This window comes from Balearica regulorum, chromosome 17 (genome assembly GCF_011004875.1).
Source record: "Balearica regulorum gibbericeps isolate bBalReg1 chromosome 17, bBalReg1.pri, whole genome shotgun sequence".
NCBI lineage: Eukaryota > Metazoa > Chordata > Aves > Gruiformes > Gruidae > Balearica > Balearica regulorum.
The window spans coordinates 8,998,392-9,023,843 of NC_046200.1; the positions used below are offsets into that span (position 1 = coordinate 8,998,392).

The 25,452-nt window shown below is 37.2% G+C and overlaps 1 protein-coding gene across 6 annotated transcripts in view; it reads right to left on the bottom strand.

The window, feature by feature from the left end:
• Nucleotides 1–10,341: 10,341 nt before the first annotated feature.
• The window catches only part of TANGO2 (transport and golgi organization 2 homolog), a 34,853-nt gene continuing 19,742 nt past the window's right edge, over nucleotides 10,342–25,452 (bottom strand). For all 6 annotated transcript variants that reach the window (XM_075769244.1, XM_075769249.1, XM_075769246.1 and 3 more), the window contains 4 exons: nucleotides 17,019–17,089; nucleotides 16,223–16,376; nucleotides 15,012–15,116; nucleotides 10,342–13,192 (listed from right to left, as the gene is read on the bottom strand). In XM_075769244.1, the coding sequence (XP_075625359.1) occupies nucleotides 13,072–13,192; nucleotides 15,012–15,116; nucleotides 16,223–16,376; nucleotides 17,019–17,089 (451 nt within the window). In that variant the 3' untranslated portion in view covers nucleotides 10,342–13,071. The remainder of the gene's footprint in view (nucleotides 13,193–15,011; nucleotides 15,117–16,222; nucleotides 16,377–17,018; nucleotides 17,090–25,452) is intronic.

The window sequence follows — 25,452 nt, forward strand, 5'->3', positions numbered from 1 at the left end:
CCAAGCCAATTGCGATCCCAGTCTCTTCTGTCACGAATTTGAAATCTCGGTAGCTATTGATGGATTCCCTGGCATGTTAACCCGCTCTGCCAATAGAAAGGCGAAAGACATACGCCCTCACAGTACCGGGCCAATGAGGGGGAGGCGGGGGCGGGACCGAGGCGGCGGGAGGGCGCGGCCGGCCATGACGGGGGGGAAGCCGCGACCGGCGAAGGGCGGGCTCCTTTGTCTGGTGCCCGGGGAACCTGCCGCCGCGGGCACCCAGCCCCGGGAGACCCCGAGCCGGTCCCAGCGCCGCCGCCATCGCGCTGTCTCCAGGGCAGCCCAGCCGAGGGAAGGGATCCTCGGCAGCGAGGAGCAGTGCTGAGAGGCGGAGAGGCACCCCCGGATCGCCCAGGGAGCGGCAGCGCGTTTCCCCCGGCGCGCACGGGCCCGTGACCGCGGCCGGTCTCATCGCGTCCAGGCCAAACCCACCCGCCGCTGCAGGCGGTGTCCAACCTCTGCCCCAGACCCCTCCTCGCACCGGGCACCACCCGCAGGAGGGTGCGACGTGATTAAACCCCGCTGCGGGTGGCGGCGTGGGGCACAGCACGTACCGGCCTGGCCTCCTCACACCTCCGGGGCAGCGCCGAGAACGGGCCAGACCAAGATTCTTCCCTCATTGAGCTGTTGTAATAGCGGGAGAGTGGATGATCTCTTGATGAGCTGCTCTTTAAATTACAGAAAATATAGCAGAAGCAAGGGCTGTAGGAAGTTAATGCCTTTTATCACACCTGATGGAAAGACTGCTCCAGGCTTTCCCCCTACCTGTAGCACTAGCTGAAGATGCCATTTTGTCTCACAAACACTTTGTATCTGTAAGCAGCACAACAGCAGCATTACCCCTTCAAAAGTGATTTACTTAAAAAGGATACATCAAAGTAGGTCCCTATTTCATGCCACATGTACCAAGCAGTTCACACAATAAGCCCCAAATCTGGTTGTAGTGTTTAAAAACAATTCCTGTATAATTGTAGAAAACATGCTATACAATTTGTGGACTAAAGGGGTTAATGAACATTTGCTGTTGTAATTTGCTCTAATACTTTTAATTCGCTTCCCCCTCCCCAAAATAGAGACTAGAGTAGCTTTTATTGAGACACTTAAATTACAGGGTTGCCTCTTTCATCCTTCACAATCATACCAATTTGAAATCAACATCAGACAAAATATTATCCTGATACATCAGCGGTTTAATCACCTACGGTACAATAGCATTTAACTGCGATAAATATTTTTGTTTGCTTCCATATGCAGTTCCAGGACATAAGAATCTTTTTCTGGTATTTCACTCATGGCTTTGAGGTCCCCAAATATTGTTTTGAAAGATAACAGTAATATTTTAATAACATTTTAAAATAATTTTTTAAGACCTCTGTTAGGCCTTTCATCTTTGTGTTTGTCTGACTGGACCAACCTACATAATGATATTGTGGTAACTTATATGGCCATGATGTCATGGTACTGTATCAACACATAATGATAAGGTTACTGAAATTGGTTTGAGTATTTGCAAGCTGCCCTCAAAACCTAAAAGCAGTTTCTAATTTTTAATTCCTCTTAACAGGCTTCTGCTCTCAAGCCATTATTTTAGAGTGGTTTTTAAATTATGACTGTTTTTATTAATTTTAAAACAAACCACTTCAGAAGGCATATTTAATAAATATCCATGGTTTGCAAAATAGCCATCTATATCATGCTTCAACCTTCAAAGCTCAGGAAAAAAAGTCTCATGATTAAGTACAGAATTTGAGTTGATGTTGGCATTTGCTGTAAACTAGCTGTGTCACATCACCTCATAAATTGTGAACATTGTGACAGGAGAAGATTGTCCCTTTCAAAAGATATATGAAAATGCAAGTATCATGACTCATTTGCATCCAATTTATGTGACTGTAAAACTGAAGTATTGCACTGAGAGATTGCACATTGCAGAAAATAGGTTAAATTTTAGATGTACATAAACAGCAACATTTCAGTTAGGATCAGAAGAGGCACAAAACCAGATTTTTGTGTAGACTTAGAAGAATTAAAATGGCTGCAGTGCTTTGTAAAGGAAAAAATAACCGGTACATTATTATAGTTTTTCCATTGCACATCTGTTTTTAGAGAATCATAATACTGTGACTTAAAGCAACAATGCAATAGCTGATTCTTTGAGACACTGACACTACAAGAAAATACGCTTCTAATTTATAAACAAAGCAGTAACAATCCAGTAGCAAAACAATGGTTTCATCAAAACAATCAAAGAATCATGGTTAAATTTGTAGCCCAGAAGGCCTATGTGACCTCTGGAGAATTAAATCTGATCTGCTATGTCTTACAAGTTGCAAATTCACCTGGAAATTTTCATCACCTGCACTTCCAACAAAAGATTTGTCAAATATACACAAAACTCTTATCTTCCATCCAGACTTCTGAATTAGAAATGTGCAGGCCCACCCGCATAGCGCAATCAGGATTTACGATAGCATCATGAACTATCATTATCATCAGCAAAAAATCAATTCCTAACGACAAGGAGATTTTCATAGACAAGATGTAGGAAGGCTGGACAGAAACAATTGCTGTCAACGCAAAATACAGAAAAGCCTGTAAGGAAAACAACTAGGAGCATCCTAATAAAGTTAACAGACTGCATTCATCAGAATGAAAATTAGGTGGAGCCAGTGTCTTTTTCATATTCTTAGTGCCAGTGTCAGTAAATGCAGCACGTACTGCACTGTTCCAACAGGGAAGTCTACTGGAAGACAAATTTTACTGAAATAAAAATAATGAAAGCTGAGCAAAATAAACTGTTTTGCAAAAAACGTATTTTACTTTCTGGAGATGTGAATTATAAAAAAAATTAATATCGCTTATTTTTCCAAAGACACTTTAGACACAAATCATCATAGGATAAAATAGATTTCAGGTACAAACCAGATTTGTGTGTACTTTACAATATGCATTATTAACCTGATGGAAACGATAATGACCAGATTAATGGAGCCGAGTCACTCTAGCTGCAGGCTACAGCGTGCTGCTTTGCACTCAGAAATCTGGACCTATATTAAAAAAAATGCTTCCTTAGTAATGTTATTAAAACAGAATTTTTTAATCAAAGTGCTATTCAGGGGACAGTTTGTATCCAGTATTCACATTTCAGCCACCTTGGACAGCAAGGAGGAGGCAAGCTGGTTCCAGACTATATACAGATTCCAGCAGCTCTGCAAAGCCCAACCTTTGCACCTCAACAGGGAAACGCTTTGTGTAGACCCTTTCCCTTTCCCTGGCACCTGATCACACTGCACTGGGTGAAGTGACAAAGCCTTCTGTACTTCCAAGTAGCACTCCAAATACAACTATGTGAACTGGAAGTCTGAGAAAGCTCTCAACCATAGAAAAAATCAAGTAAAATGCAATTAAAAAAAATCAACAAACCAAATTAACAGGATAATAATTTTTTGTAGGAGGAAGTGGTATGAATTGTTTAAGATTTGCTAAATTTAGTTCTATTAAAGACACAATATTACATTAGCATCCAACAGGATTCTTTCCATTGAGTTCAGTGAGATTTCTCTCATGCCCCAAGGCTGCATCTGAGAATAATTTATGTCACACAGAGGCACCTAAACTAAAAAATTTGACTTCTTTCTAGTTTGGACCTGGTCTGAATACAATCCAGATCAAATCAAGCATCCAGCCCCCTAAGGAAACATAATGCAGACTTTATAAAAAAAATAATCCTTAGAAGCTTTATGATATCTAACTTCAGGCATCTAATTTAGCTTGCCCATAAAATAAGAAGCAGGTTAAGTACTCAGAGAAGCAGTTAATCTTCCCCCTTGATTACATTAAGAAAATTCAGATTCCTTATGTAGATACCTAAGTCAGACTCTTAAAGACATCAGCAGGGTTAGGATTTTCTCCAGATTTTGAGATACATGTCTCATTTGCCAGAGAACAATAAATCCATTATAGTTTTAAATGGTGACAGCAGGTGTCACAGCAAAATAGGCACTGCCATTGCACACTGACTAAGAGTTAGAGGGAGGAGAAAAAAGCAAACTGGTATCTGCTTGCACTGTGCATTTCTGCATCTCTTTTTTTGCAGAGGTCTGCTCTCCTCAATCTAACCTTTGTCAATCATCACCTGACAGCCATGGAAGGATGTCAAAGGGACCCCATGTGCAAGCTCAGATCAGTCCTCTAATGTCAAAAGAGGTGGTTAATTGCTATGGAAGATAATCAAAGTAGATGCATCCTTTGGCTCAGTGGTACCCGGGAATTACTAATCTTGCACTTAGCACCCAGGCTGATTTAAGGCAAAAAAACCCGTGTTGTCTACTGAAGCACATCTAACTTCTGATTTTTCTGTTAGAGAAACTTCAGCCAATCAATTCCTTCTCTAAAGTTTCAGATTGCTGATAGCATTTTGTGCAGTAAGGCAGGCATTTTTCTAAGGACAGTACTACTTAAAGTGGGATATGATGACTAAGAGGTCAAGCAAAAAGTAACAACTCCTCCCTGTTATACCCAAGTCGTTTTCTGTTCCAGATGTTCTTTCCACCTAAATTACGCTATCATTATATTAAAACATTTTACACATGGAATGTTCTTGTGATAAATGTATCTGGGTGCAACACTGAGATCTGAATTCCTGCCTGCTATATACCTTGAGTGACCTTGCCAAGTCACTAACAATCAAATCCACTACCACTTTGGTGGAAAACTTACAGGGTGGATGCAGCTGCAGTTTAAATATGGGATACGTGCAATGGCAAGGCTCTTTCCCTCTCATCTATCCTGGAATACGCATGCTGTTCCATGCAATTCTATCCAGCAAGAGGAGAGCACTTAGCTTCACAGTCAATAATCTACCTTTGACCAATTTGGTTTAGTTATTCTGTTCTTTTTTCAAAGATATTCCAAATCTGGATTTTAAAATATACCAGTTTTTAGGTAATTAGGCAACCTTCACATTAGAAGCTGGACTGCACATGCCACTCATAAGTAACATTCTCCACAACTGCCAATAGGATTGGTGCTACTGTAGAGCGACTGAGGCTGCCCTGGCTTGTTCTTGAAACATACAACAAACTTGTTCCTAGGGCTCAAAATCCTGCATTCCTAAATACACTCAGTTTATCTATTGGAATATTAGAGAAAAAAATTGAACAATATCCATGTAGGACAGAATACCAATTTTCATACTTTGCTTCCTCCATAGGTCCTTTCATTCAAGTAGTTCAGAGCACTCTTCTAGAAGCAGATAAATATTATCTGCCATGTTTAAAAATAAGCATAAAAGAAAACAAAAGCCTCTGAGCTAGCCTTGTGGCTGCTTTCACGTCAGGCATCTCTACCACACACTACTGTTCAGTTGTTAAACTAACTCTGCAAGTCAATCTTAAGTACTTTTGATTCAAGAGCTATAGTAGTACTCCACTGACAACTACTACTTTAGACATTCTGGCTTCTCCCAAACTTCTCCAGCCAGTGACTTCTGTTGAGTTGCAATTTTTCTTACGAGTCATTACACATCATAGTGGTTTAAATTCAAACTTGTGATGACAAAGTGTACTTTGTTGTTCCATATGACTGTTGTGAACTACAGCTAAGAAACTGCGGCTCCAGTTCCTTAGCTTGGTCTACTATATATATTCTGCTGGTGGCATGCAGACATGAATCAGGAGCATAATCTTTGGCTGCCAAAAATTCAGATGTAGTTGCACTTATGAGCAAAACCGTAAGTGTCAGTACCTTTGTTTTCCCCAACAGAGGCAAAATAAGTTATGCTTCTGAAAGCACAGTTGTGCTGGTATGGCTGTTTTTTATGTAACTGCCATTCCGGGACTGCTCTGCCAGTCTAAACACATGCATATTATACCAAGAGAGTACTCAGGCTTGACTGGCACAATGTATTGCTAAAGACAACAGAAAAATTCGTAACTGACATATTGCAAGGATACCAATACAGTGCACATCTATCACATGCTACATCTATAAGTAAAAGCAGACCAACATAAGCAGATTTACACAGCAAAACAATTGATGCCGAGTACTTTATCTCCATACTTTGTACATTTCAGACAGTTTTGCTTCAGGCTAAATCTACTACCTGTTGGGAGTAGTTTAGATTCCTGAAGCACATCTACCAGTTCCATTCCATCTGAAAACAGTCTAGTCTGTGACCTGAGGTTGCCCTGAAATGTGAGCCAAAGCATGGTAAATAGGGTCTACTGCAAAATTCATGTAAGGGCACTACTAATCAAACTAAGGTACTAATGTAGACCCTTCTGTAATTGAAAGGACAGTTAATTCCTCTCTAAATGCCAGCCATTCAAGTGAGGTATGACAAACATGAGATGCATAAAAGCGTCTGACCAAGACCTTGGCTCTATGGTTATTTCCAGCAGCTATTCACAGCAGAGCTAGTACAGGGAGAAAAAAAACCCTAGCATTTTCATTCACCTTTTTCTTGGAAAAGCACATTCTTTTAACGAGAGGCAAAAGCCTCAATTATTGAATACTAATTATAATGTTGTACCACAAGAAGAGACACTACTGGCTCCACATATTCTCCAGTTTATTATTTAATCTATCTTAATTAATGTCTGAAAAGTGATGTGGTTTCCTCCACTGAACAGAAGCAATCAATGTGTTTACACGATCTGGTAAGTTACTGACCAAGGCTGGCTCTGTGCCTGCAAGGGCTGGCATGTCAGATGAGATACCCACGGAAAACATTTCCTCTGTCACCTGAGGCAAGCTTGTAAGGCACCTTACTGCAGTAGCAGGCATTGTCGTTTCTCAGAGGCCACAAAAAGAACAAGTTATAAAATAAAGTTTCATAAAACCCACCTCAGTTCCAGACCATTTTCCTGAGAATATTTAAGCATATGATTATCAAGAGTGTTCTGAAGGCCCATTAATTCAGAGCAAGTTAAAGGAGGACTAAATATGCTTCTAAGTACAAAGCTAAGGCCAGCTTACACGTTTAAAATCTTTAAGTTACTATTACATGATCAATTGCAGAGACATACAGTAGCATCATTACATTTTGTATTAATTTTCATGGATTAGTGTATTCTGCATAAATTATTTTCATAACAATTATTTCTATGCTATTCAAAATAATACCAAGAAGTTCAGATCCCATATCTACATAGCAATCAGAGCTCCAATGGAAGCTTTATAATCTGTGTGCAGGGTGGTTGTTCTAGTTTGGGGTTTGGGTTTGTTTGTTGTTGTTTTTTTAATCAAAAGAATACATCACAATGCCATTTCCAGCTCACGCTCTTCAGGAGAAGGATCAGGACTTCATGTGCATTTTTATGTTTTAAGAAAAATCAAGGTTTTGCCTGTTGAGACATTTAATAATGCAAATAATACAGTTCCAATACATAATGTGATCATTCAAGCTGATACTTAGCAAAGATACAAAGAAAATAAGATAAATCACAGAATGAGATGGAAATGAAATGCAAACTGAAAAAGGTGCCATTTTAGCAAATATATTCAGAATATGGAGGTTATTTTTACTCACCTGTTAAATGTAATGCCGGCATTGAAGTCACTATCACATAATTCTTCAACTTTGTAGCCCTACTTGCTGTTTATTCTACCTTTGTGTTACAACCACTGTAAAAAAAATACACTCTCTAGCAATACCTTACAGAACTCTAAGTGGAGTGACCTTTTGGGCATGGTTGAACGCAAGTTATATTAGAACAGATATTCCAATCTGATGATGATTCTAAATTATCCACTAAATTCTTTGTAAGTATATTTTAATATATGTAAATATATATTTTAGATAAAATTTATAAATCTACTATATATTTATATAGCTCTATCTAAAACAGTAGCTTGCTCAGGTCACACAAAACTTCATGTTTAGGATAAAGGTCTCAATAGAGTGCCAGTAAATATTCCTGATTTAGCCTGGATATCTTAAAGTTACTCTGTCAATCTTTGTCTACCTGTAAAATAGTCACTCCTTTCCCATACAAGCTTTTGCAGATACTCTTCAGAGTATCTTTCAACATTTTCTTCATGACATTTGTGCTCTGCTAAATTAAGTATGGCCTTCTCTTCCACTTAATATCTCCAACTTCTGATCTGCTTTTAGTTTGCATTTGTTTTTCTCCATTTATCTGACTAGTACAGAGACACAAAAATTTGATGTGAATCAGCAGGGAAATCGCTTTTCTCTCATTCATGTATGACTTTATAAATAGATTATAATTCTTGCCTATCCTACTTAATAGAAGAGTTGACATTAATTCATTTTCCCCTCATCTGTTCAGTCCTTATGTCTTCTGTTTTAAAAGACATGGTAAAGTTGAGTACTTTAAGCTGATACTACTTTTTTCATTCAGTTTAAGTTCTTGATACAGGATGTCTCTGAGATAGTTACTTTATATATTAATTTTATATAGTCAAGTGTTTCTTCACTCTGTTCACCTTAACTAATTTCATAGCATGAGTCACACTGATGGGTTATGTAATTCTCAGTTTATTCTATTGCCTTTCCAGTTGGTCACAATACAGTCTACTTTCAGCAAGACAAGACCATTTCCTAAATCCTCGGAAGCTATCAACAAGACTTCTCTGCAGAAAATTAATCAGATGAAGAACATTAGCAATGTTGTATTACATTAATTTGAATTCAGTAATCTAATTCCTCGTAGCTAATATTTCATATAAATAGGGATGCTTGCTAAGCCATAAATGTGCATTATTTAAGTTCAAGCTAATTTTGAAGTGTAAGATGCTTTAATTATTGCCTCATTGCTGCTTAGTATTTCATCAATTCATTTTGAAATTACTTGTTTCCTTATGATATTATGAAAACAGTGTTCCAAGTCTTATCAATATTTTATCTTAATATTTAGTTTGGTATATTTCATTTGTAACAATAAACATCAGTTAAGCTTTGAGTATACTGAGGACCTCCAAAGGCCTAACTCATTCTCTGGTTTGTTAAGAGTGTATTTATTAAAGCTACTGGTAACAGGGAGATGGGACAATTATGTCTCCATCACAGTGTCGAGGTATGGCAGAACATTCAGGCAGTCCCATCTTAGTGTAAGAAGCAAGTCTCGGGTCTGCCCAGGATCCTGACTTCTTCCACCGTGAACCTGGATTCTGGCCCTTCAGTAGAATTTTGTGAGGCTCTGGCTTTTCACTAAGGAAGCACTAGTTTTGCTCTATCCTTCCTATTGTCTGTATTGTATCTTTGCTGGGATTATTTCAATTTTTTGCGGGGGAACCTGAGCCCCTCAAATTACTTTTAACAGGTATTTATCATTATACTAATTTTCAAGATACCTGATACTTAGTAGCTTCTCCTGCCACAAACATTTGATGCAACCACGTAATTTCAAGGCCAGTAATCCAGACCAAATTTATCACATTGCATAGAAAAGAATTGGCAGTGACAACTTTGGAGGCTCAGGAGTTAATACAGCTTTTCTTTTTGCAGATTTTGGGAATTCCCCTAGATTTCATTTGGGTTGCCATCTTAATGACGACAGTACCAGTTGCTTGTCTTCTCAAAGTGACTGTCAGTTTGAGAAGGTCACTGCTTGTAAAGCTAAAACTATCTCTGAGATGGCTCCACCAGTTTATAGGCAAGAATATGCCAGTCCCTCCTCTTCCAAGGGCTTCCTTAGCATGTTCTGGTATTAAGATTTGAAGGACCCACTCCAGTCTGCAAGGGAAAAGGCAGATTCCAAGTACCCTGAGGTCATAGCAGAAAGAGGAATGCTCCAGACATTGTTTCAGACATTCACTGTTTGAGATCCTTTGTGTTTTCTACCTGATCTTGCTGTGCTTGGAGTGGAATCCAGCCAGGGCTTGTAACAAGAGGACATTTGCTTTTGGAAGGGGAAGTAGCGAGCACATGTTGGTTGTCAGAAGTTGGAGAGTATTTCAGAGAATTGATTACTGTAACACTTGGTCTGGGAACATTCCAGTCAATACATTCTGTTTACTAACCTGAAAAACGAAGCAAAATGCCCCAAACTTCGATTATTAGCTTTAAGGAAGTATTCTCCTATTTTTTTACCTGCATAAGACAAGTATAACCATGCAACAGCATAAACACACACACCAACAAAAAAACCAAAACTCCCAGAAAAATACAGCACTCTTAAAAAGGAATTAAGTACCAGAAATGGACTTAACTTAAAGCTCTTTCATTGCTAATACCTCACAAAAGATTTTACTTCATCTTATCACACAAAGTTACAGGCAAATTAACATAAACATATGTGCAAACATGCACAATCTATTAATGTTGACAAAGACTGGTCACCAGATTGACTTTATTCTGATTCTAGTTTTGAACACACATGTAAACAATAATTATGAAACAATTTTAAGCAAAAAAAAAAATCACTGAGTTTTTACAGATATTTTAAATTTTCTTCCACTACCATTTTGATAGAAAAGAGTCAGGAAACAAAAATCTTTTTGCAAATTTATGACTTTGAAAAGATGTTATACATAAGCAAACTTAATAAAATGCCATGCAATAGTTTCCTATATACATTTTTTCCTTTATATCCTTTAAAACTGATATTTAAAATCTTCTTTTATTCTTAAAAATACTTTTATAAAAATACTCTGTTAACTTCAGCTACAGTTTACTTTTTCCAGTGGATTCATTGCAACTATAATTTGCACACAGTAAGTTATGCACTTCGTGAATTCCTGATCATTTCTATGGACAAGCACCATTTGCTGATATCTGTACTGCAGCCCTGCTCCAGTTTCCACTGAAGCCAATTACAAACTATCATAAGCTTCAAAAGTTAAACAAGCTCACTTCAACTATTCTGACACAATAAAAAATAACATCAGAGGTTTTGGTTCTTTACTGCTTATTTTAATTGTCAGAAAAAGCAAATCCCAGATTTAGAATTTTGATTCAAGCAAAGCAGAACACAATTTGTTTTTACATCTAAGCTTTGACTTGCTTTTGTTTTACCTACATGTAAAAAATAAGAGTAAGTTTTCATTATCACAGGACTACTATAAAAACTAAGTTTTATAAGTGCTTTTAGCATGAAATGGCATGCAAGCATTTTGCTTGCCATTTAGGTAGTGTCTTCAAAGAGAACGTCTTGTTCTACTATACATACTGGTGATTTTTTTCTTAAGATATAAAAAAAGTCTGGTACATGAACTCTCAGTAAGAGCAAGCCACTGAAGCAGAGTTTTGCTTTTAAACATGCATTTGTCAGATTCAAGTTTAAGACAGCTATGGCTATTTCTTTGCATCTAAAAGTAACAATAACATTTTTATTCATACAGATATATGGTTTAAGCAGCCATCAAAAAAAAAAAAGGGCTAACCATTTCTTAGAGCTCAGAAAGACAGTGTGGAAGGCTCCGAGTCTGAAATCACGTACAACCCAACAAGACTGTACTGATCATCTTGCAATCAAGGTGGTCAAAACGTCATTTATGTAGTATTGAATCAACAACCAGTGACTAGTCATGCAAGCAGTCCCGGTACCTAGAAGCTATTCAAATATGCAATACAAAGGAAATAATTGACTAAGTGTTGCTTTAGCATCTCCTGGCAATTACAAATCTGAGAATGGCCTTTCATAGTACTTCACCTCAATGGCAAGTCTAATTCACTGCTGCTTCCATTACAGACACACACACACTAGTGAGAATGCTTGGACACACAAGCATGAGTACCAAAGAACAGTTACACATCTTTGTGAGGAGTATCAGAAATCCTGCTACTTTGTAATAATTAATTTATCATCAGAGGCTTGTAAAAAGAGTACATCCAGCATATGTAGACAAAAAAATAGTAGTGATCCATTACTAACTTAATATTCAGCATTCAAAATGAGTCCAAATGGAACACCAATAGCAGCAAAATAACTTCAGGGTTTAAAATATCTTGATATTAACTGGAATCTTCTGTCACCTAGACTGGCACTGAATAATTGAAAAAAGCATGCATTTAAATAGCTTTTTAATTCACAGATGTTAGAATGTACAAAGTGCATCTTAATACCCAACTTTTTCAGCAATACAAGACTGCAATAATGTCACCTTACAACAAATAGCTATTTTTACGAAAAATCTATGAGCCATTACTCCAGGCTTTAACATATTATACCAATAAAGAAATGAAGTCAAAATTGCACATGTACAAAACAGCTGATACATGTAAACTTCTTATTCAGCTTCTGTTTGCCAACAGATACCTATTCCTTACCTGCCTGCTGGGGAAGAAAGTAAGAAAACCAATACTGCTAATTAGACTATCAGAAAGCAAGATGTCACAATACATATCATTTTTTTCTGGGCAGAGATAAGCAAGTCTGCTCCCACGATTTTTTCAGTAAAACTGAACAGAGACTGAACTAAGCTTCCTACCTACTCTCAAATCAAGTTTTAGAAATAAGATATATTGCTATACTATCTATAGGCAAAAGAATGTAAAGAATTCCTACCCTGCTCTGCCCTCCCCAGGCAGAGCATTGCACCATGGTACTGCTGATAAGTTTAAATGTTACTAAAGCACTTAATGCTACAAAGATAACATACATTCGTTTAACACCCACTGGCATCAGCTATACAATCTTAAAAACCTGTGTTGAAGAGAAAGCAAAGTTTAGCAAAACCTTCAGACAGAACAATAAAAGCAGCAAATGTTTCCCCTCCTTGGAACCAAAACATGTTTAAGATTCTACTTAAAACATCTTTAAAAGCAAAACAAACCACACCCACAAAAAAGCAATGAGTTTGTATTGGGCAAAGATGGCCTTGCCCTGGAGGCAGGGCAATATTCAAAAATTTATTTCTGGTAAGATGCTACTTAATGTAAAAACAGTTTCTTTTGGTTTTATCCAAAGGATTTGTGAGCCCGACAACGTATGCTACCAGTTTATTTAAACTTTTGCTTTCCTTGCTATTTTTAGCTTGTGGAGGCTGGCACAAAACACTTACTAGAGCTTAATGGCTTGTTCTCTTACTGCTTTTATTACAAACCATTCAAATGGAAAGTTGTTAAGTATGCAGTTGGAATTCATAGGTACTTGTTTTCCACTGGTTGACATCTGCATTGATCATGTTGCGCTCTGTGAAAGTAACCCATCCTTCTGAATCAATGAGAATGACCGTGTTAGTCCTGAAACAGCATAAGGGTAGAAGGTTAAACCTTATGTCCATTATAGAAATTTGCAGCGTCCCGTCCCTCATCCCCAAAGGTTTTAGCTCATTTTTTTTCTTGACCACATCACCACACCAGCAAGGCAGAAATCATCCTGGCAAGTTCTAATGGACATTTTCAGTCTCCTCTTCTGTCACTCCACTGCTCCAATTCCCTGTTGCACTTACAGTAGCTGACACACAAAGTTGCTCATTTACAGAGTACGATAAAAGGTTTAACTTCTTTTAGTGCCAAGTGTTCCATTCAGAAGTAGCATAAACCCAAGTTTCTCTTCACAGCCTACATGTACCCTGATGGGTTATTAATATCAATAGTACTCTTTCTCACGCTTTCCTTTCAAATCAATTGTCCATTAAGATTTAAACATCATTAATTATTCTCATAGGATATCACAGAAAAAATTTTGTCTTTCTGGGAACTTTCCAAAGAGAAGATTTTTTTCCATGAAAAGCAGATTCCACTCGTGGATCTACGCCACTTTGTCACATGTAAGCTGTCATTTCTCTACGGACGCCGCAGTACCCTGGCAGAGAGATCACTGACACAAGCAGGACTTTTCCACCATCCTGATGCAGTGGCTTTCCCCAAGTCATTCCACATATGAATTTTTTATGAGTTCACTCATAAAAAAAGTTCCTAATTTCCTCAGAAGAATATTGTGAGGCCTAATTAACAATCTCTATTCACTAAGCCATGTTGCTAAGGGAAAGATAAGTGTGAGCATACAATTACAGTAGCAGGGAAGATGCAAAATATAGTGGTAATTCACCAGTTGGTATTTCTACTGAGTTATCCCTCTTTCCTTTGAAATAGCTAGACTACCACCTGTGAAGCAAGGGGAAGAAGGTGCTGCTTTACCATTTTAAGTCTTCATTATCCCATATTTAAAATGTTCTTTGAATACACTTGCTAGAGATATTCATATTTTGCAGTGGTTTCTTTCTCAGAATACCAACTTAAAATACTCACAGAAATGAGTATTCTCTGCTTATTAATTTACATCTCTACAGTGGAAATGCTATGGCTGACTATGCCAGAGACACCAATCTGACAAAATGTTGGCAGTCTTTCAGAGTAGGAATTCCCTACCAGCAGCAACAGGGTTCACCTATAATTCTGTCCCATGGAGGATTAAATTCAAGATGCATTGCATTATTCTATTCTTCTTGCAGCTTTGGTAGAACAGTCTGGGCAAAAAGTGAGAATATCTCAGTAAAAACAGCAGCATCAGTTAGGGGAAAAGTGGAAATACACGTTCTTTTGAACAAGAGTAATAGGTTGTTAATGTATGAAAACGGCAGCTACATATTACAATGACATGCCTAAAGAAACCTCTAACTGAGCTACGCAGATGAAACTATTCTTCCTCTTGGAAGAGAAGTGTGTTCTGCAGTTCTTCAGATATAGAAGTAATTGTGTTTTTCTGCTAAAAACATGATTTCAAAGCTTTTCATGTTTTGATAAGATCAACATCGGATGTGGTCAGATATGCTACTACGCTGGGGAACCAGAACTGTATTATCTTGTCTTGGACACATTGAAGCTATGTCACACTCCCCACCAAAGAACCACCATAATATGTGCTTTAAATGCTTATCAGTAGCATATTTAAGACACCAGAATACTGAGCAAGGAAATACTTTGCTGAATTATACTCGATTAATACCCGAACAAATTTAAAGCAGTCAGTATAGAGTTAAAACTTATAGCAGCATAATTTTCATTTGAGATATGCATTGACCCAGTACACACCTATTTCCAACTATGAAATTTTTACCTTGTTCCATAACCTGGGCAACGAACACATACGGCTGCATACTTGTTCAATATAGGACGTATATAATCCTTCCCTTGGTCTTCAATCGCAGGGTCTGGTATTTGACTGAAAAAAGAAGTACAAAAAATATTTAATTCTCCAATATTAACACATTCATGCCTCTTGAACCAAGCTGTGTTGACTGAGTGGCAGATAAATAGCAATCACTTTTCAAAAAGTACAAAAAAGTGTGAATTGTGTTCAAAACTAAAGCATGAGGAAAACTAAAGCTAAAACAGCTTGTAAGCTCATTCCCATAGAAATTCTTCCAAAGTCTTAAACTTTTGTCTCACTTTAAGAAATGTTTTTTGTATCGACAATTTTTTCACTTTCATTGTTATTCTTTGTCTTTCTGTATTATAGTTTCAGTTAAAACATTAATGATCAAGTAATTTAAGGCACATTTATGTATAAACCAGCATTTTTCCAGTTAGACTCCAGGAATTCTTTCTGTGTCTAAGACAGACCTCTCTGCTTCCTTCAATCTTATTTGGAATACCTGGAAAATACCTAGGAAAATCCTTAAAATAAAATTTGTGAAGATGCAGCAGAGATGCAGCTTGTGCCCAAATTTCTTGGCATATATTCCTATCAGTGCTTGAAAGATATTTAGAAACATCATTCTATTATAAAGCATATCAAGGTTTATTTATTGTAATTAAACAAGTACCAGCATCCCATAGAAGAGATGCTAAGGTCCCAAGGGTTAACTGCAGCAACCCTACATCCCTGGCTTTCCATTCACATCACCAGAACATGTTCTCAAATGCTAGTGATAAGTACAGTTTCCTATTTCAATAATTAAAGATTCCAATTTTATTTATCAAAGTCCTGTTTACCTATTATTAGAGCAGGTTTTTGTGCTTGATTTTTAAAGCTTACTAAGTAGCGCAATCTTTAAAATAATCTTTAAAAGGGCATAGAGAAATCAGTGTACAGTCTATGAGTACTAACACTGCAGTAATAATGTTTACTGTGCCTGCTGCTTAAAAGTCAGTATTGTTGAAAGTCAATCTCTGTGGAGAGAAAGAAAACTCTTCTTGCCCTTCATTACCCAGCTTTAGTCAATTAATATAAGGCTAAGGTTTCTTTTCTGTCAAAATAGTTTCTATATACAATTTTTAAACTGGTCATATCACATTTTGAGTAAATTCCGGCTATCATGTTCTTACGGCTCTTGATTATTCATCACTGTAAGGAGTTCCTGCACCAAGTCTTCTTTGGTAAGGTCTTGACTTCTCTTGACCACTTCTGTGAAAAGCTGCTTCCCATATTGAAGTTTCTTCCATGGTGTATCCAACAAAGAATTACTTAAACCATATATTCCTATACATAAAAAACCCCAAACCACTTATTAAGCTCTGGAGCAAATAAAATTAACTTATGTACTCTGCAAAAAAAAAGATAATTATGAAGTTATCCCACACAGTCTGAGGGACAAAAACAAATGCTGTCAGCAAATTCATCACGAATCCTATTGCCAGTTTTCATTTTGCTTCAAAAAAGTGAGGTCATTAAACTATGTACAAAGATGTACGTCACGTGATAAAATAAATACAACACCCCTTCAGATAGTAAGAATCTCGTAAGTGTAAAAATAATGGAATAATTTCTCAACAACTCTTATGGACCACTACTTCTGACTGTCTTATTAGGGGGGGAAAAACCCACAAAACCAACACATGACCACATTAAAAAACCCCAAACACCCACTTCAGAGCATCATTGCTTTAAGTTTACTAAAATTAGAAAATGGAAGCTTTTAATGAACTATTGATTCTTTACTGAAATCTAGTTGTAAATACTGAAATGAATTTAAAGACATTTGATTTTTTTTTTTAAAGAGTGCAAATAAAGAGTTAGCAAAGACAATGCTTAAACAGCTAAATTACTAGAGCAATACAGCTACATTCCGACTCCTTTAAAATCACCAAAAGTAATATTCAGACCTTTCTGAATAAAACCTACCAGGATTTAAGAAAACAGGTTCTGGTTCTCCTTTGTTTCCATAGTAGCAAATCACATCTCCTTTGGTGGTACTGAAAAACATAAATAAGAATTTCTCCTTGAAAAACCATCAACTTCTATATTTGATTACGCTCTAATTTCATGTAATCTTCAAACACAGCAAGATGTTTCTCCCACTGTTACTACTATGATACCACAGCCTAGAGATTGAAAAATTATATTACTCTACTCCTCCCAAAATACCATACGAGCTGTACCACTGTCAAAGAGTACCATTATAATTTTTAAACATAATTGTAATAAAATTCAGTAAAACCCCACAACTGCTGCATGGAAAGTGGCCAGGCTTAATGACAAAAATCTGTATGGTTTTGAATAACTGGAGATTTAGTTACTTGGGGGAAAGGGGAATGTTAAAACAAAGGGACAGTCCATCACAGCAAGTAATGTTTCCCCACCATCTCTTTTGAATTGCTACTGCATTCTAATTATAGTTAACTGTAAGCTCTCTCTCTAATTGTAGGTACTGCCTTCAGGGCTCGCTCTCTTGCGCGCAGTTTAGCAGGGAGGATCTCACGTCATGTTTGTTCAAAGACAGCTTCCAACATTGCAAATGACTCTCTCAGCAGAGATGATACCAGCATATCCAAACAGCATAGATTTGTAAGTAGTCATACTGATATTGACAACACAAATACCAAATCAACTGGTAAGATTAAAAAAAAAAAAATCAAGTCAGTCATCAATAAGCCTTGCACTTCTTGTGGGAAATGGAGAGTGGGGAATAGATTGCCATTAGATGGCTCACTCTCAACATCCCTCAATCCCATCAGCTGACATGAAATAGTGATTCCTCAGATTGCTACCAGTTGGTGGGTTTTGTTTTGCTGGGTTTTTTTAGTTTGTTTGGGTTTTTTTAATTTGCCAGGACACAGCCATGAGATCATAGAATTCTGTATTTCAATCTAGGGATTTACTTGTCCACAGTGGAATAGAGTATTATTCCAGTTACCAACTAATACATTCTGACTGTAGTTCCTCGTAATTTGTCCCCCAAGCTCTAGCTCCTTAGACAGCAAATAGACTTTTTGAAATAAAAACCCCAAACACAAAACTTGCAGCTAAGATTGAATTTGATTTGAGTAACATAAAACATAATACAGTAATGAAGCCATTTCCAGCTCCTCATTTTTTCCTAAGATAAAAAGACATATCTGTGCCTTGATGCAAGTAAGAGTATATAGAATGCAATCTCATTAATGATGTACTGGAAGTTAAATTGCTCTGCATAAATTATCATCCACTACTCAAACTTTAATAACAAGCAAAACAGTCTTGATTTAGCTGTTTATATTCTTCTTAAAAAGCCATCCTGAAAGACGTTCTACAGTATCCCTTGCAAGACAGGCAAATGAAGAGGAAAATATTAACTTACTAATTACACAAGTCAGAAGAGGCAAGAGGAGGAATAGAAAAAAATACATGAAGAAAAAAATAAAACTTCTCCCAAACTCATGAAACTTTTCTGGTGCCTTACAGAAAGTTGTCCAAGTTTTTCAGCATAGTTAGAAGACAGTAATTATAGCAGGTAGTATTTGTGTATTGTTGCTTTTATTGTTAAGTATCATATAAGAAGCTCTCAGTTGCTCAATTTACAATTTATCTACTATTAAAAGAAATGTGGCATTTTTTGAACCTTCCTCTAGTGGCTTAAGATATTTATTTTCTGCATCTTTGTTCTTCTTTTCAACATTAAGATCCTTGTTCAAATTTACCTTACGCTCATCTCCAGATTCCTTACTGACCACCCCTACTCTCCACAGACAAATCTACATACCAGAATCGTGACAACTATCACGACAGCATGCTTTAGTTTCAGCAGGGCACCAAATATCGACCACTCCTTTCCTGTTCCGGCCCTAATTCTTACACACCGATGATTTTTACTAGTCTCTGCTAGACTTCTCATGTGAATGCATTACCTGTGATTCAGTACAAATATTCTTACCCATCAATGAAAAAAAAATGTTAGTGAAAAGGCTGTTTGTTTCTGTATGCCATTTGGAGTATTTGCATTGGGAGTACCTAGACAGTCCATAACAAAAGCAGCTGAAACAAAAGTAGAAGGAAAACACAAGAGGTGACCAGAATTTTCTTTCCTTAATTTCCCGAGATGCAAATTTCTGTTCCACTACAACAGATTAACTTATGTATGTGACCCATTTATGGAATCTGTTAAAAGTTGTATTTTCTTAATCAGAGACAAAAAGGGGTTTCAAATTAATATTTTTAAACATATGAAGGCAAAGAAACATAGCATTGTCAATGAATATGAGAAAGCACTTCTGGGAAGTACAGTTGGAAGAAAAAATTCTATTAGCAACAACCTGAATTCTCCTTCTATTTCTTGAGACTCCTTCAGGTACAAACAAGTGCCAAATTATAAGTTACACAGGAAAAAAAGGTATACTTTGTTCATGAGCAGGCAAATAGAGCAAAACAGCTGTATTTACCAGACACATAACATTTTCTATGTTAATAAGCTTAAGTACTAAATAAAGTTATTGGAAGAGTGGGAAAAATCTAATTAAATATTCACCTATTATGCTGGTTCAGCAAACTTTTTTGCCAGTTATTTCTCTGCAGAAATATTTGTATGAGAAAAATGAGCAAAAAGTATTATTTCCTGAAACTATTTTTATATCCATGCCATATACAATGAGAAGTCTTTGACTCTTTTTCCTACTACTAGGTCCTTCAGTTAAATAACCAACATATTTTGCTTTTAAGCTAGATGGGCACTATTACAGATGTCCTGTATTTGAAATAAGGCTCCTACACATTCTTCCCTGAACTAGATTCTTCAAGGAAAAGCTTTAGATAGAGAAGTTGAGCCATACTTTATTTGGCTGCAAATACTAAGCTACACATCTGAGATGCCTGGGACCTTACAGGAGTAAAAAAAAAAGGAATGGAGTTCAAAGGACCAGTAGACCTTCTGTGAGGAGATCTGGGTATAGAGGCTCAGTTATTCAAAAACTGAAACTTTTGAAAACAGGATGATGTTAATCATCTTGCTCAAAGCATGTTATGGCCTTTGCAAAGCCTGCTATAAACGAAGTCTAGACCCAGGCCGAAAACTGAATGGAAGTTATACTTAATGTTCTCAAGTCCTTGTTTATTAATGTTTGGTTAGGACCAGCTGGCCATTTTAGCAATGTCAGGTCTCTCCTCTCCTCAGCATTCTTTATATTATCTTTATGGCTAGTTAATGGTTAGCATCAAGTGATGTTAACATGTATGGTACATGTCCATCCCAGCTGGGGTCACTTTTCTACAAGCCCGGTTCTGATTAGTACATTTAAAGTTGGCACACAGTTAGCACTAATATTAGAAAAAAAATCCCTTGGCAGCTAAAAAAGGAGAGCGTTAAGCTGAGCTGTCATTAATAGACCAGCCTGACTTCTTGGTCCCAGTCACATGCTAGGATACAAGAAGTCATATACTTGTAAGAGTACACTAGCACACTGCATTTTTCATGAACAGGGGCATAGAAAAAGCGACATGTGAGTAAAGTATTTTAGGCCACCTGAAGTTGCTGAATTGGTGTGCTTCATGGGGCAAACTATTTATATTCTATCTCAAAAGCAAGAAGTAGTACTTTGAAAAATATAATCCGTAAATAAAATCTAGTTGGAATTAATACAATACAGACAATGACTAAGTGCAGGGAGAACAAATAAACCATAGTTAGAAAACAGGAAAAAAGTTGGCTGCTAATGGCTTATTTTAACATTTGGGTAACTAAAAAAAAAGTTAAAACTACAATAGCAATTATAATACATAAAATGCTTGTAATCTATTTAAGCAAATAAAGCAAAGTCATTACGGTCATTATAGGTTTTTCAGTTAAGACACCAGCAATTACACAAACTACTTTGTTGGTGCATTCAGTACTCTCAAATTGTTGAGCCTGTATCTGCTGTAGAAGGTCTATGAAGAGAAAAGATCAGAACAATTGTTATCATGAGGTCTCACAAGACAAAGCTTTAGATGGAAAGGTAGACAAATGGCCCAAGCAAGCCCTCGAACACAGTTGTAAGACAAGTCCTTTCATAAATGAGACCACATGCTGGATAAGTAGGCACTACTAACTTCTTTTAGCAATGGCTTTTTATGTGAAAGAATATTATCATCTAGCATCTGTTCTGAGATTCTCATGACTGACAAATTCAGTAACAAGATCCCCCGGAGCTTAACAAAAAGATGGAGAACATGTACAACCTGCAGGGTCACTAATTCAGGACATCTGTATCTTACTGTTTCTACATTCCACATTCCCCCAGATGTGTGTTTTCTATTATACTTACTTCCACTGCAACACTGCTGCTGTCTTCTGTCAAAAGAAGACTGAAGCCTTCCAAAAGACTTCAGAAATGAGGGTACTTCCAAAATTTAGTTCACTGTGCCAGTCAGCTACTCTTTATCATTTGGCTCTGCCTATTCTCTTCCTAGTGTTTATAGATACTCAGTACTGAACATCAAGGCAGAAGCCAAGATGGAAAAAAACAAAACAAAACACTAAGCTTGATCACAGCAATAGCCTCAAAATCCTAGCCTGGACTCAGATTCTCTTCCCTCCCAGCTTTACAAAGTAATAAAGGCCTAATTAAAGTGATGACGATAGGACCCTGTAGACTTCTTTTTTTAAGATCCCAGCCATAGCTGACAGCAGAAACTAAAACTACATAAAAATTATGCTCTTAGATACATCATTCTGTCAAAAAATGTAAGCAATAATAAGCGTTCTAGGAAATATTCTAGGCAGCGTAAGTCTCAGTAGTAATAGATACTTCACAGGCCATGCAGAGTTTGCTGCAATTACTTCTTAATGCTGATGAAATACAAGCAGTGATCTTCCGCACCCTTGCTCTGCTTCAACTTCAAAGTGGTTCCAAGTCATGTTCAACAAAAGTACACACAGAAAGGAAAAGAAAAAAGTAAGGAGGTAGTAAAGCTCTACAGGGTGTGGTTATCACCACGTGATCACTCCCTTGGGCACTGAGCTCTAATCTTCTAACAGGGTGAATATTTTACAAACAAGGACATTGGGTTGTTTTATGAATAACATGTGCCTGTATTTTTTGTGCAAGGAAAAAAGATGAAATTGGCAGTTTGAAATGCTGAACAGTAGTTTCAACTGAGTATTATGGTTCACAGATTAATTTTATTTTCTTCAATGTTCAATGAGCTAATCAGAAAACTCTTTCTGTTCTGAAGCTAAAAACAAAGAAGCAAACACCAAAGCCACCAACTATAAAGCCCAGACATTTTTGTACATATACAACCTACCATCAAATAAAATGGTGAAAAGAATACTGCTGGATACTCACAGCATACAAAGTCTACTTTAAAGCACTACTCTAATATTGTTGTCAGTGTCTAGATGTTTCTTTGGTGTTGTCCTAATTTTTTGAGCCAGGCAGAAGCTAACACCAGAGGGATGAGATAAAATAAGTTTTTCATAAGCTTTTTTCCTTCTCTTGACATTGGACTGTCCATCTCATTAGACCTGCAAATGACTGAGGACCTACGCAGAAGTATTTCAAAAGTGGTAGTACAGAACACACTAGAGAAGTACCTGGACACCTCATTCTTATGAGGAAGTCACAAGGAGCAAGACAGATGCACTCTGCAGAAGGTAGTATGACAATGCATGGGAAGAAATGTAAGTGAGCAGTCATGATGATTGGCCCATCTACATTCCTTCCACACCAGCAGTCTGACCCTATCTCACTTTTCACTGGAAAGGCTCCTACGTCTCATTTCTGGAGAGCAATCAAATCCCTCATACATACTCTTGTCTTGATAACCATACTGAAGGAGACAGCCCATGTTTCAAAACCTGGTCACACTGTTCAGGTGTTTTAATCTTAAGAGGCCCTGCACTATGAACAGTTCAGTTAACTCTTCTCCCAAGCACCTTTTCTTCAGTTTGCTTTTTTCCTCATCAATGATGTTGCTACATAACTAACCAACTGTAGATTCCCATACTAAAAAAGAAAAATATATACAGTCTATATTTTTATATATATTTTATATACATAACACTTTAAAACATCTATTTCATATTATGTATTTGTGTATCTGCTCCCCTCCCCACACACATCTTCCAACCCTACTGTTTTGGGGATCTCATCTGCAGTTTCAACTGCAACTCAGTCCTATCACATCAAGGATAAAACCTATTATTAACCAAACTTCACTCTCCAGAACATGAAGAATATATTCTAGTACATAATCTCTATTTTCAGTACATTACCAAGTTAGTCAGTGCAGGTGATGGTACAGTTTACTACATTTCCCCTGGAAGGATGGAAAACTGCCTGTCACAGGGGAGGGTAGAAAAGCTTACATGAAGGGCTTTTTTCTGCAGCTCCCTTCAGCTGACTTGTTTCGTAAGGGACAATTCATCTATTCCTCATGGAGAAAGTGATTCACTCCTATTACACAGGGATCTTATTGCACATAAACAATATGGGCTCTAACTGACAACCTGTCAGAGACTCTAAACTTGCTGGAAAGTGACAAGAAGCTGCCCCTTCAGTTTGTCCTTCAGGGCAGTCTGCATTACACGCTTGACAGTACAGAATGCAAGTGAGCTGCTGCCACAACCACTGTAACACAAGCTCGAGATTCCCATGGAAGTCCGAGCAACTGTAGCAACTAGATTTGTTGGACATAAACACAGGTTGCCTCAAGACAGAAATGCTGTCCTGATCATTAACAAAAGCAGCTCACTATTACTCCAGATTTTACCACAAAGGGAGAAAGAAGGAAAACTGCTCTTAATCTTAAGCATTTTCTCAGAGACCATTCCAGCTTCCAATAACCTTGTTCCTCCCTAATCAGACCTACGATAGTCAAAACTGGAGGAGTTAGCAACACTGCCGCCTTAGAAGCTACTTTTGCAGCCACACAAGATTCCAAATAAACAGTTTGTCGTATGCCATACGTTCAACATAAAAGTACGTTTAGCAAAATACGGTAAGTATTCATGACTCTCATACTCAGCAGATACAGCAAGATGATAAACTGAAGGGATTAGAAAACTGAAAGTACAAAGTATTTTTTCCAACAGTATTCTTATTGAAAAAGAAATTAGAGTTTAAATTGACATCATGAGATGCCACAGAGCAAATAGATTACACTAAAAGTGTCAAACCCCACATGTTTAAAATAAGAGTCACACAAAGCTGTGGAAATAAACAAGACTGTACACAATCTGTATGGTGGTTTTCAGCTCTCCTTCTCACATCATTGCACGTGTATTATCTAGCATACTGTCATCATATAACACAGAGAAGATAAAAATTTCTTTTCCTGAAATGTGTACCTGAAAACTCAAACATTGTAAGTATCTCTCTAAATTAGAGTCAGCAATATCACGTGCTAAGATATACCCCTCCCAACAGTGCTTCATTTACACCTTCAATTTGAGTTTCCTCTCCATTTCACACCGCTCTAACAGAGCCAATCACTATTTGTTACACAACAGAAGAACATGTTGAGAACAGTCTTCAATCTTTCCTTTGAATAGTAACATGGCCCAACAAAATAGCATCAACTACAATAACATTTTCTATTTACATAGAAAAGTAGCTTCCATTTATATACTACATTTCTCTCAGGAGTACTTCTCATTTCCTAAAATGAGAAGTTTACATATCTTATAGAAATTGCTCTGCATCATTAGCTTGCCAAGAATTTCATTTCATCGGAGTGTCCAAGGCTAAGGACACATCAAAATGGAGAAGTTAATCAACACATACAGTGTTCAGAGCGATACTCAGCAAGGAATTATGACTTGCATCACCACAGAAAGACTATTCAATTGAGCATACAATTCCCTATCAGCCTAGCATGGAGGAATAAACAAACAAAGCCAACACATGAATGATTGCCTTAAGAAATAGTGTCCATTAAATCTACTTTAATACCATTATACTAACAACCATTATGACTACTCTATTTACCTAAATTAGAACAAACTCAAACCTACTTACTGCTTGCTGGGTCACACCTTGATTATCATGTTTGCTTGAAAACACAGTAGCATTCATTCTTCTGTTATCTTTTCAGTCAAATCTTCTGACCGTGGTAAAAATTAATTTAAGCAACAGAAAAATTTTGGGAAGTCTCTGGTGGGATAATGAACTTCGTAAAGTAGAGAGTAAAAATAACAGAAAAGCAGAAAACTCAGTAATTCCCTAACCTGCTTGTGAATTAAACTTGTGGAAACACAACCTATATGCTTATTTCTAAGCAGGCACACCAAGTAGAAATACATTCCTGGTATCTTCACAGGCAGCATATGTCTGCCTTTCTCTATTCATCCTTTTAGACTTCAATCTTCTGGAAGTTCCATTTCACT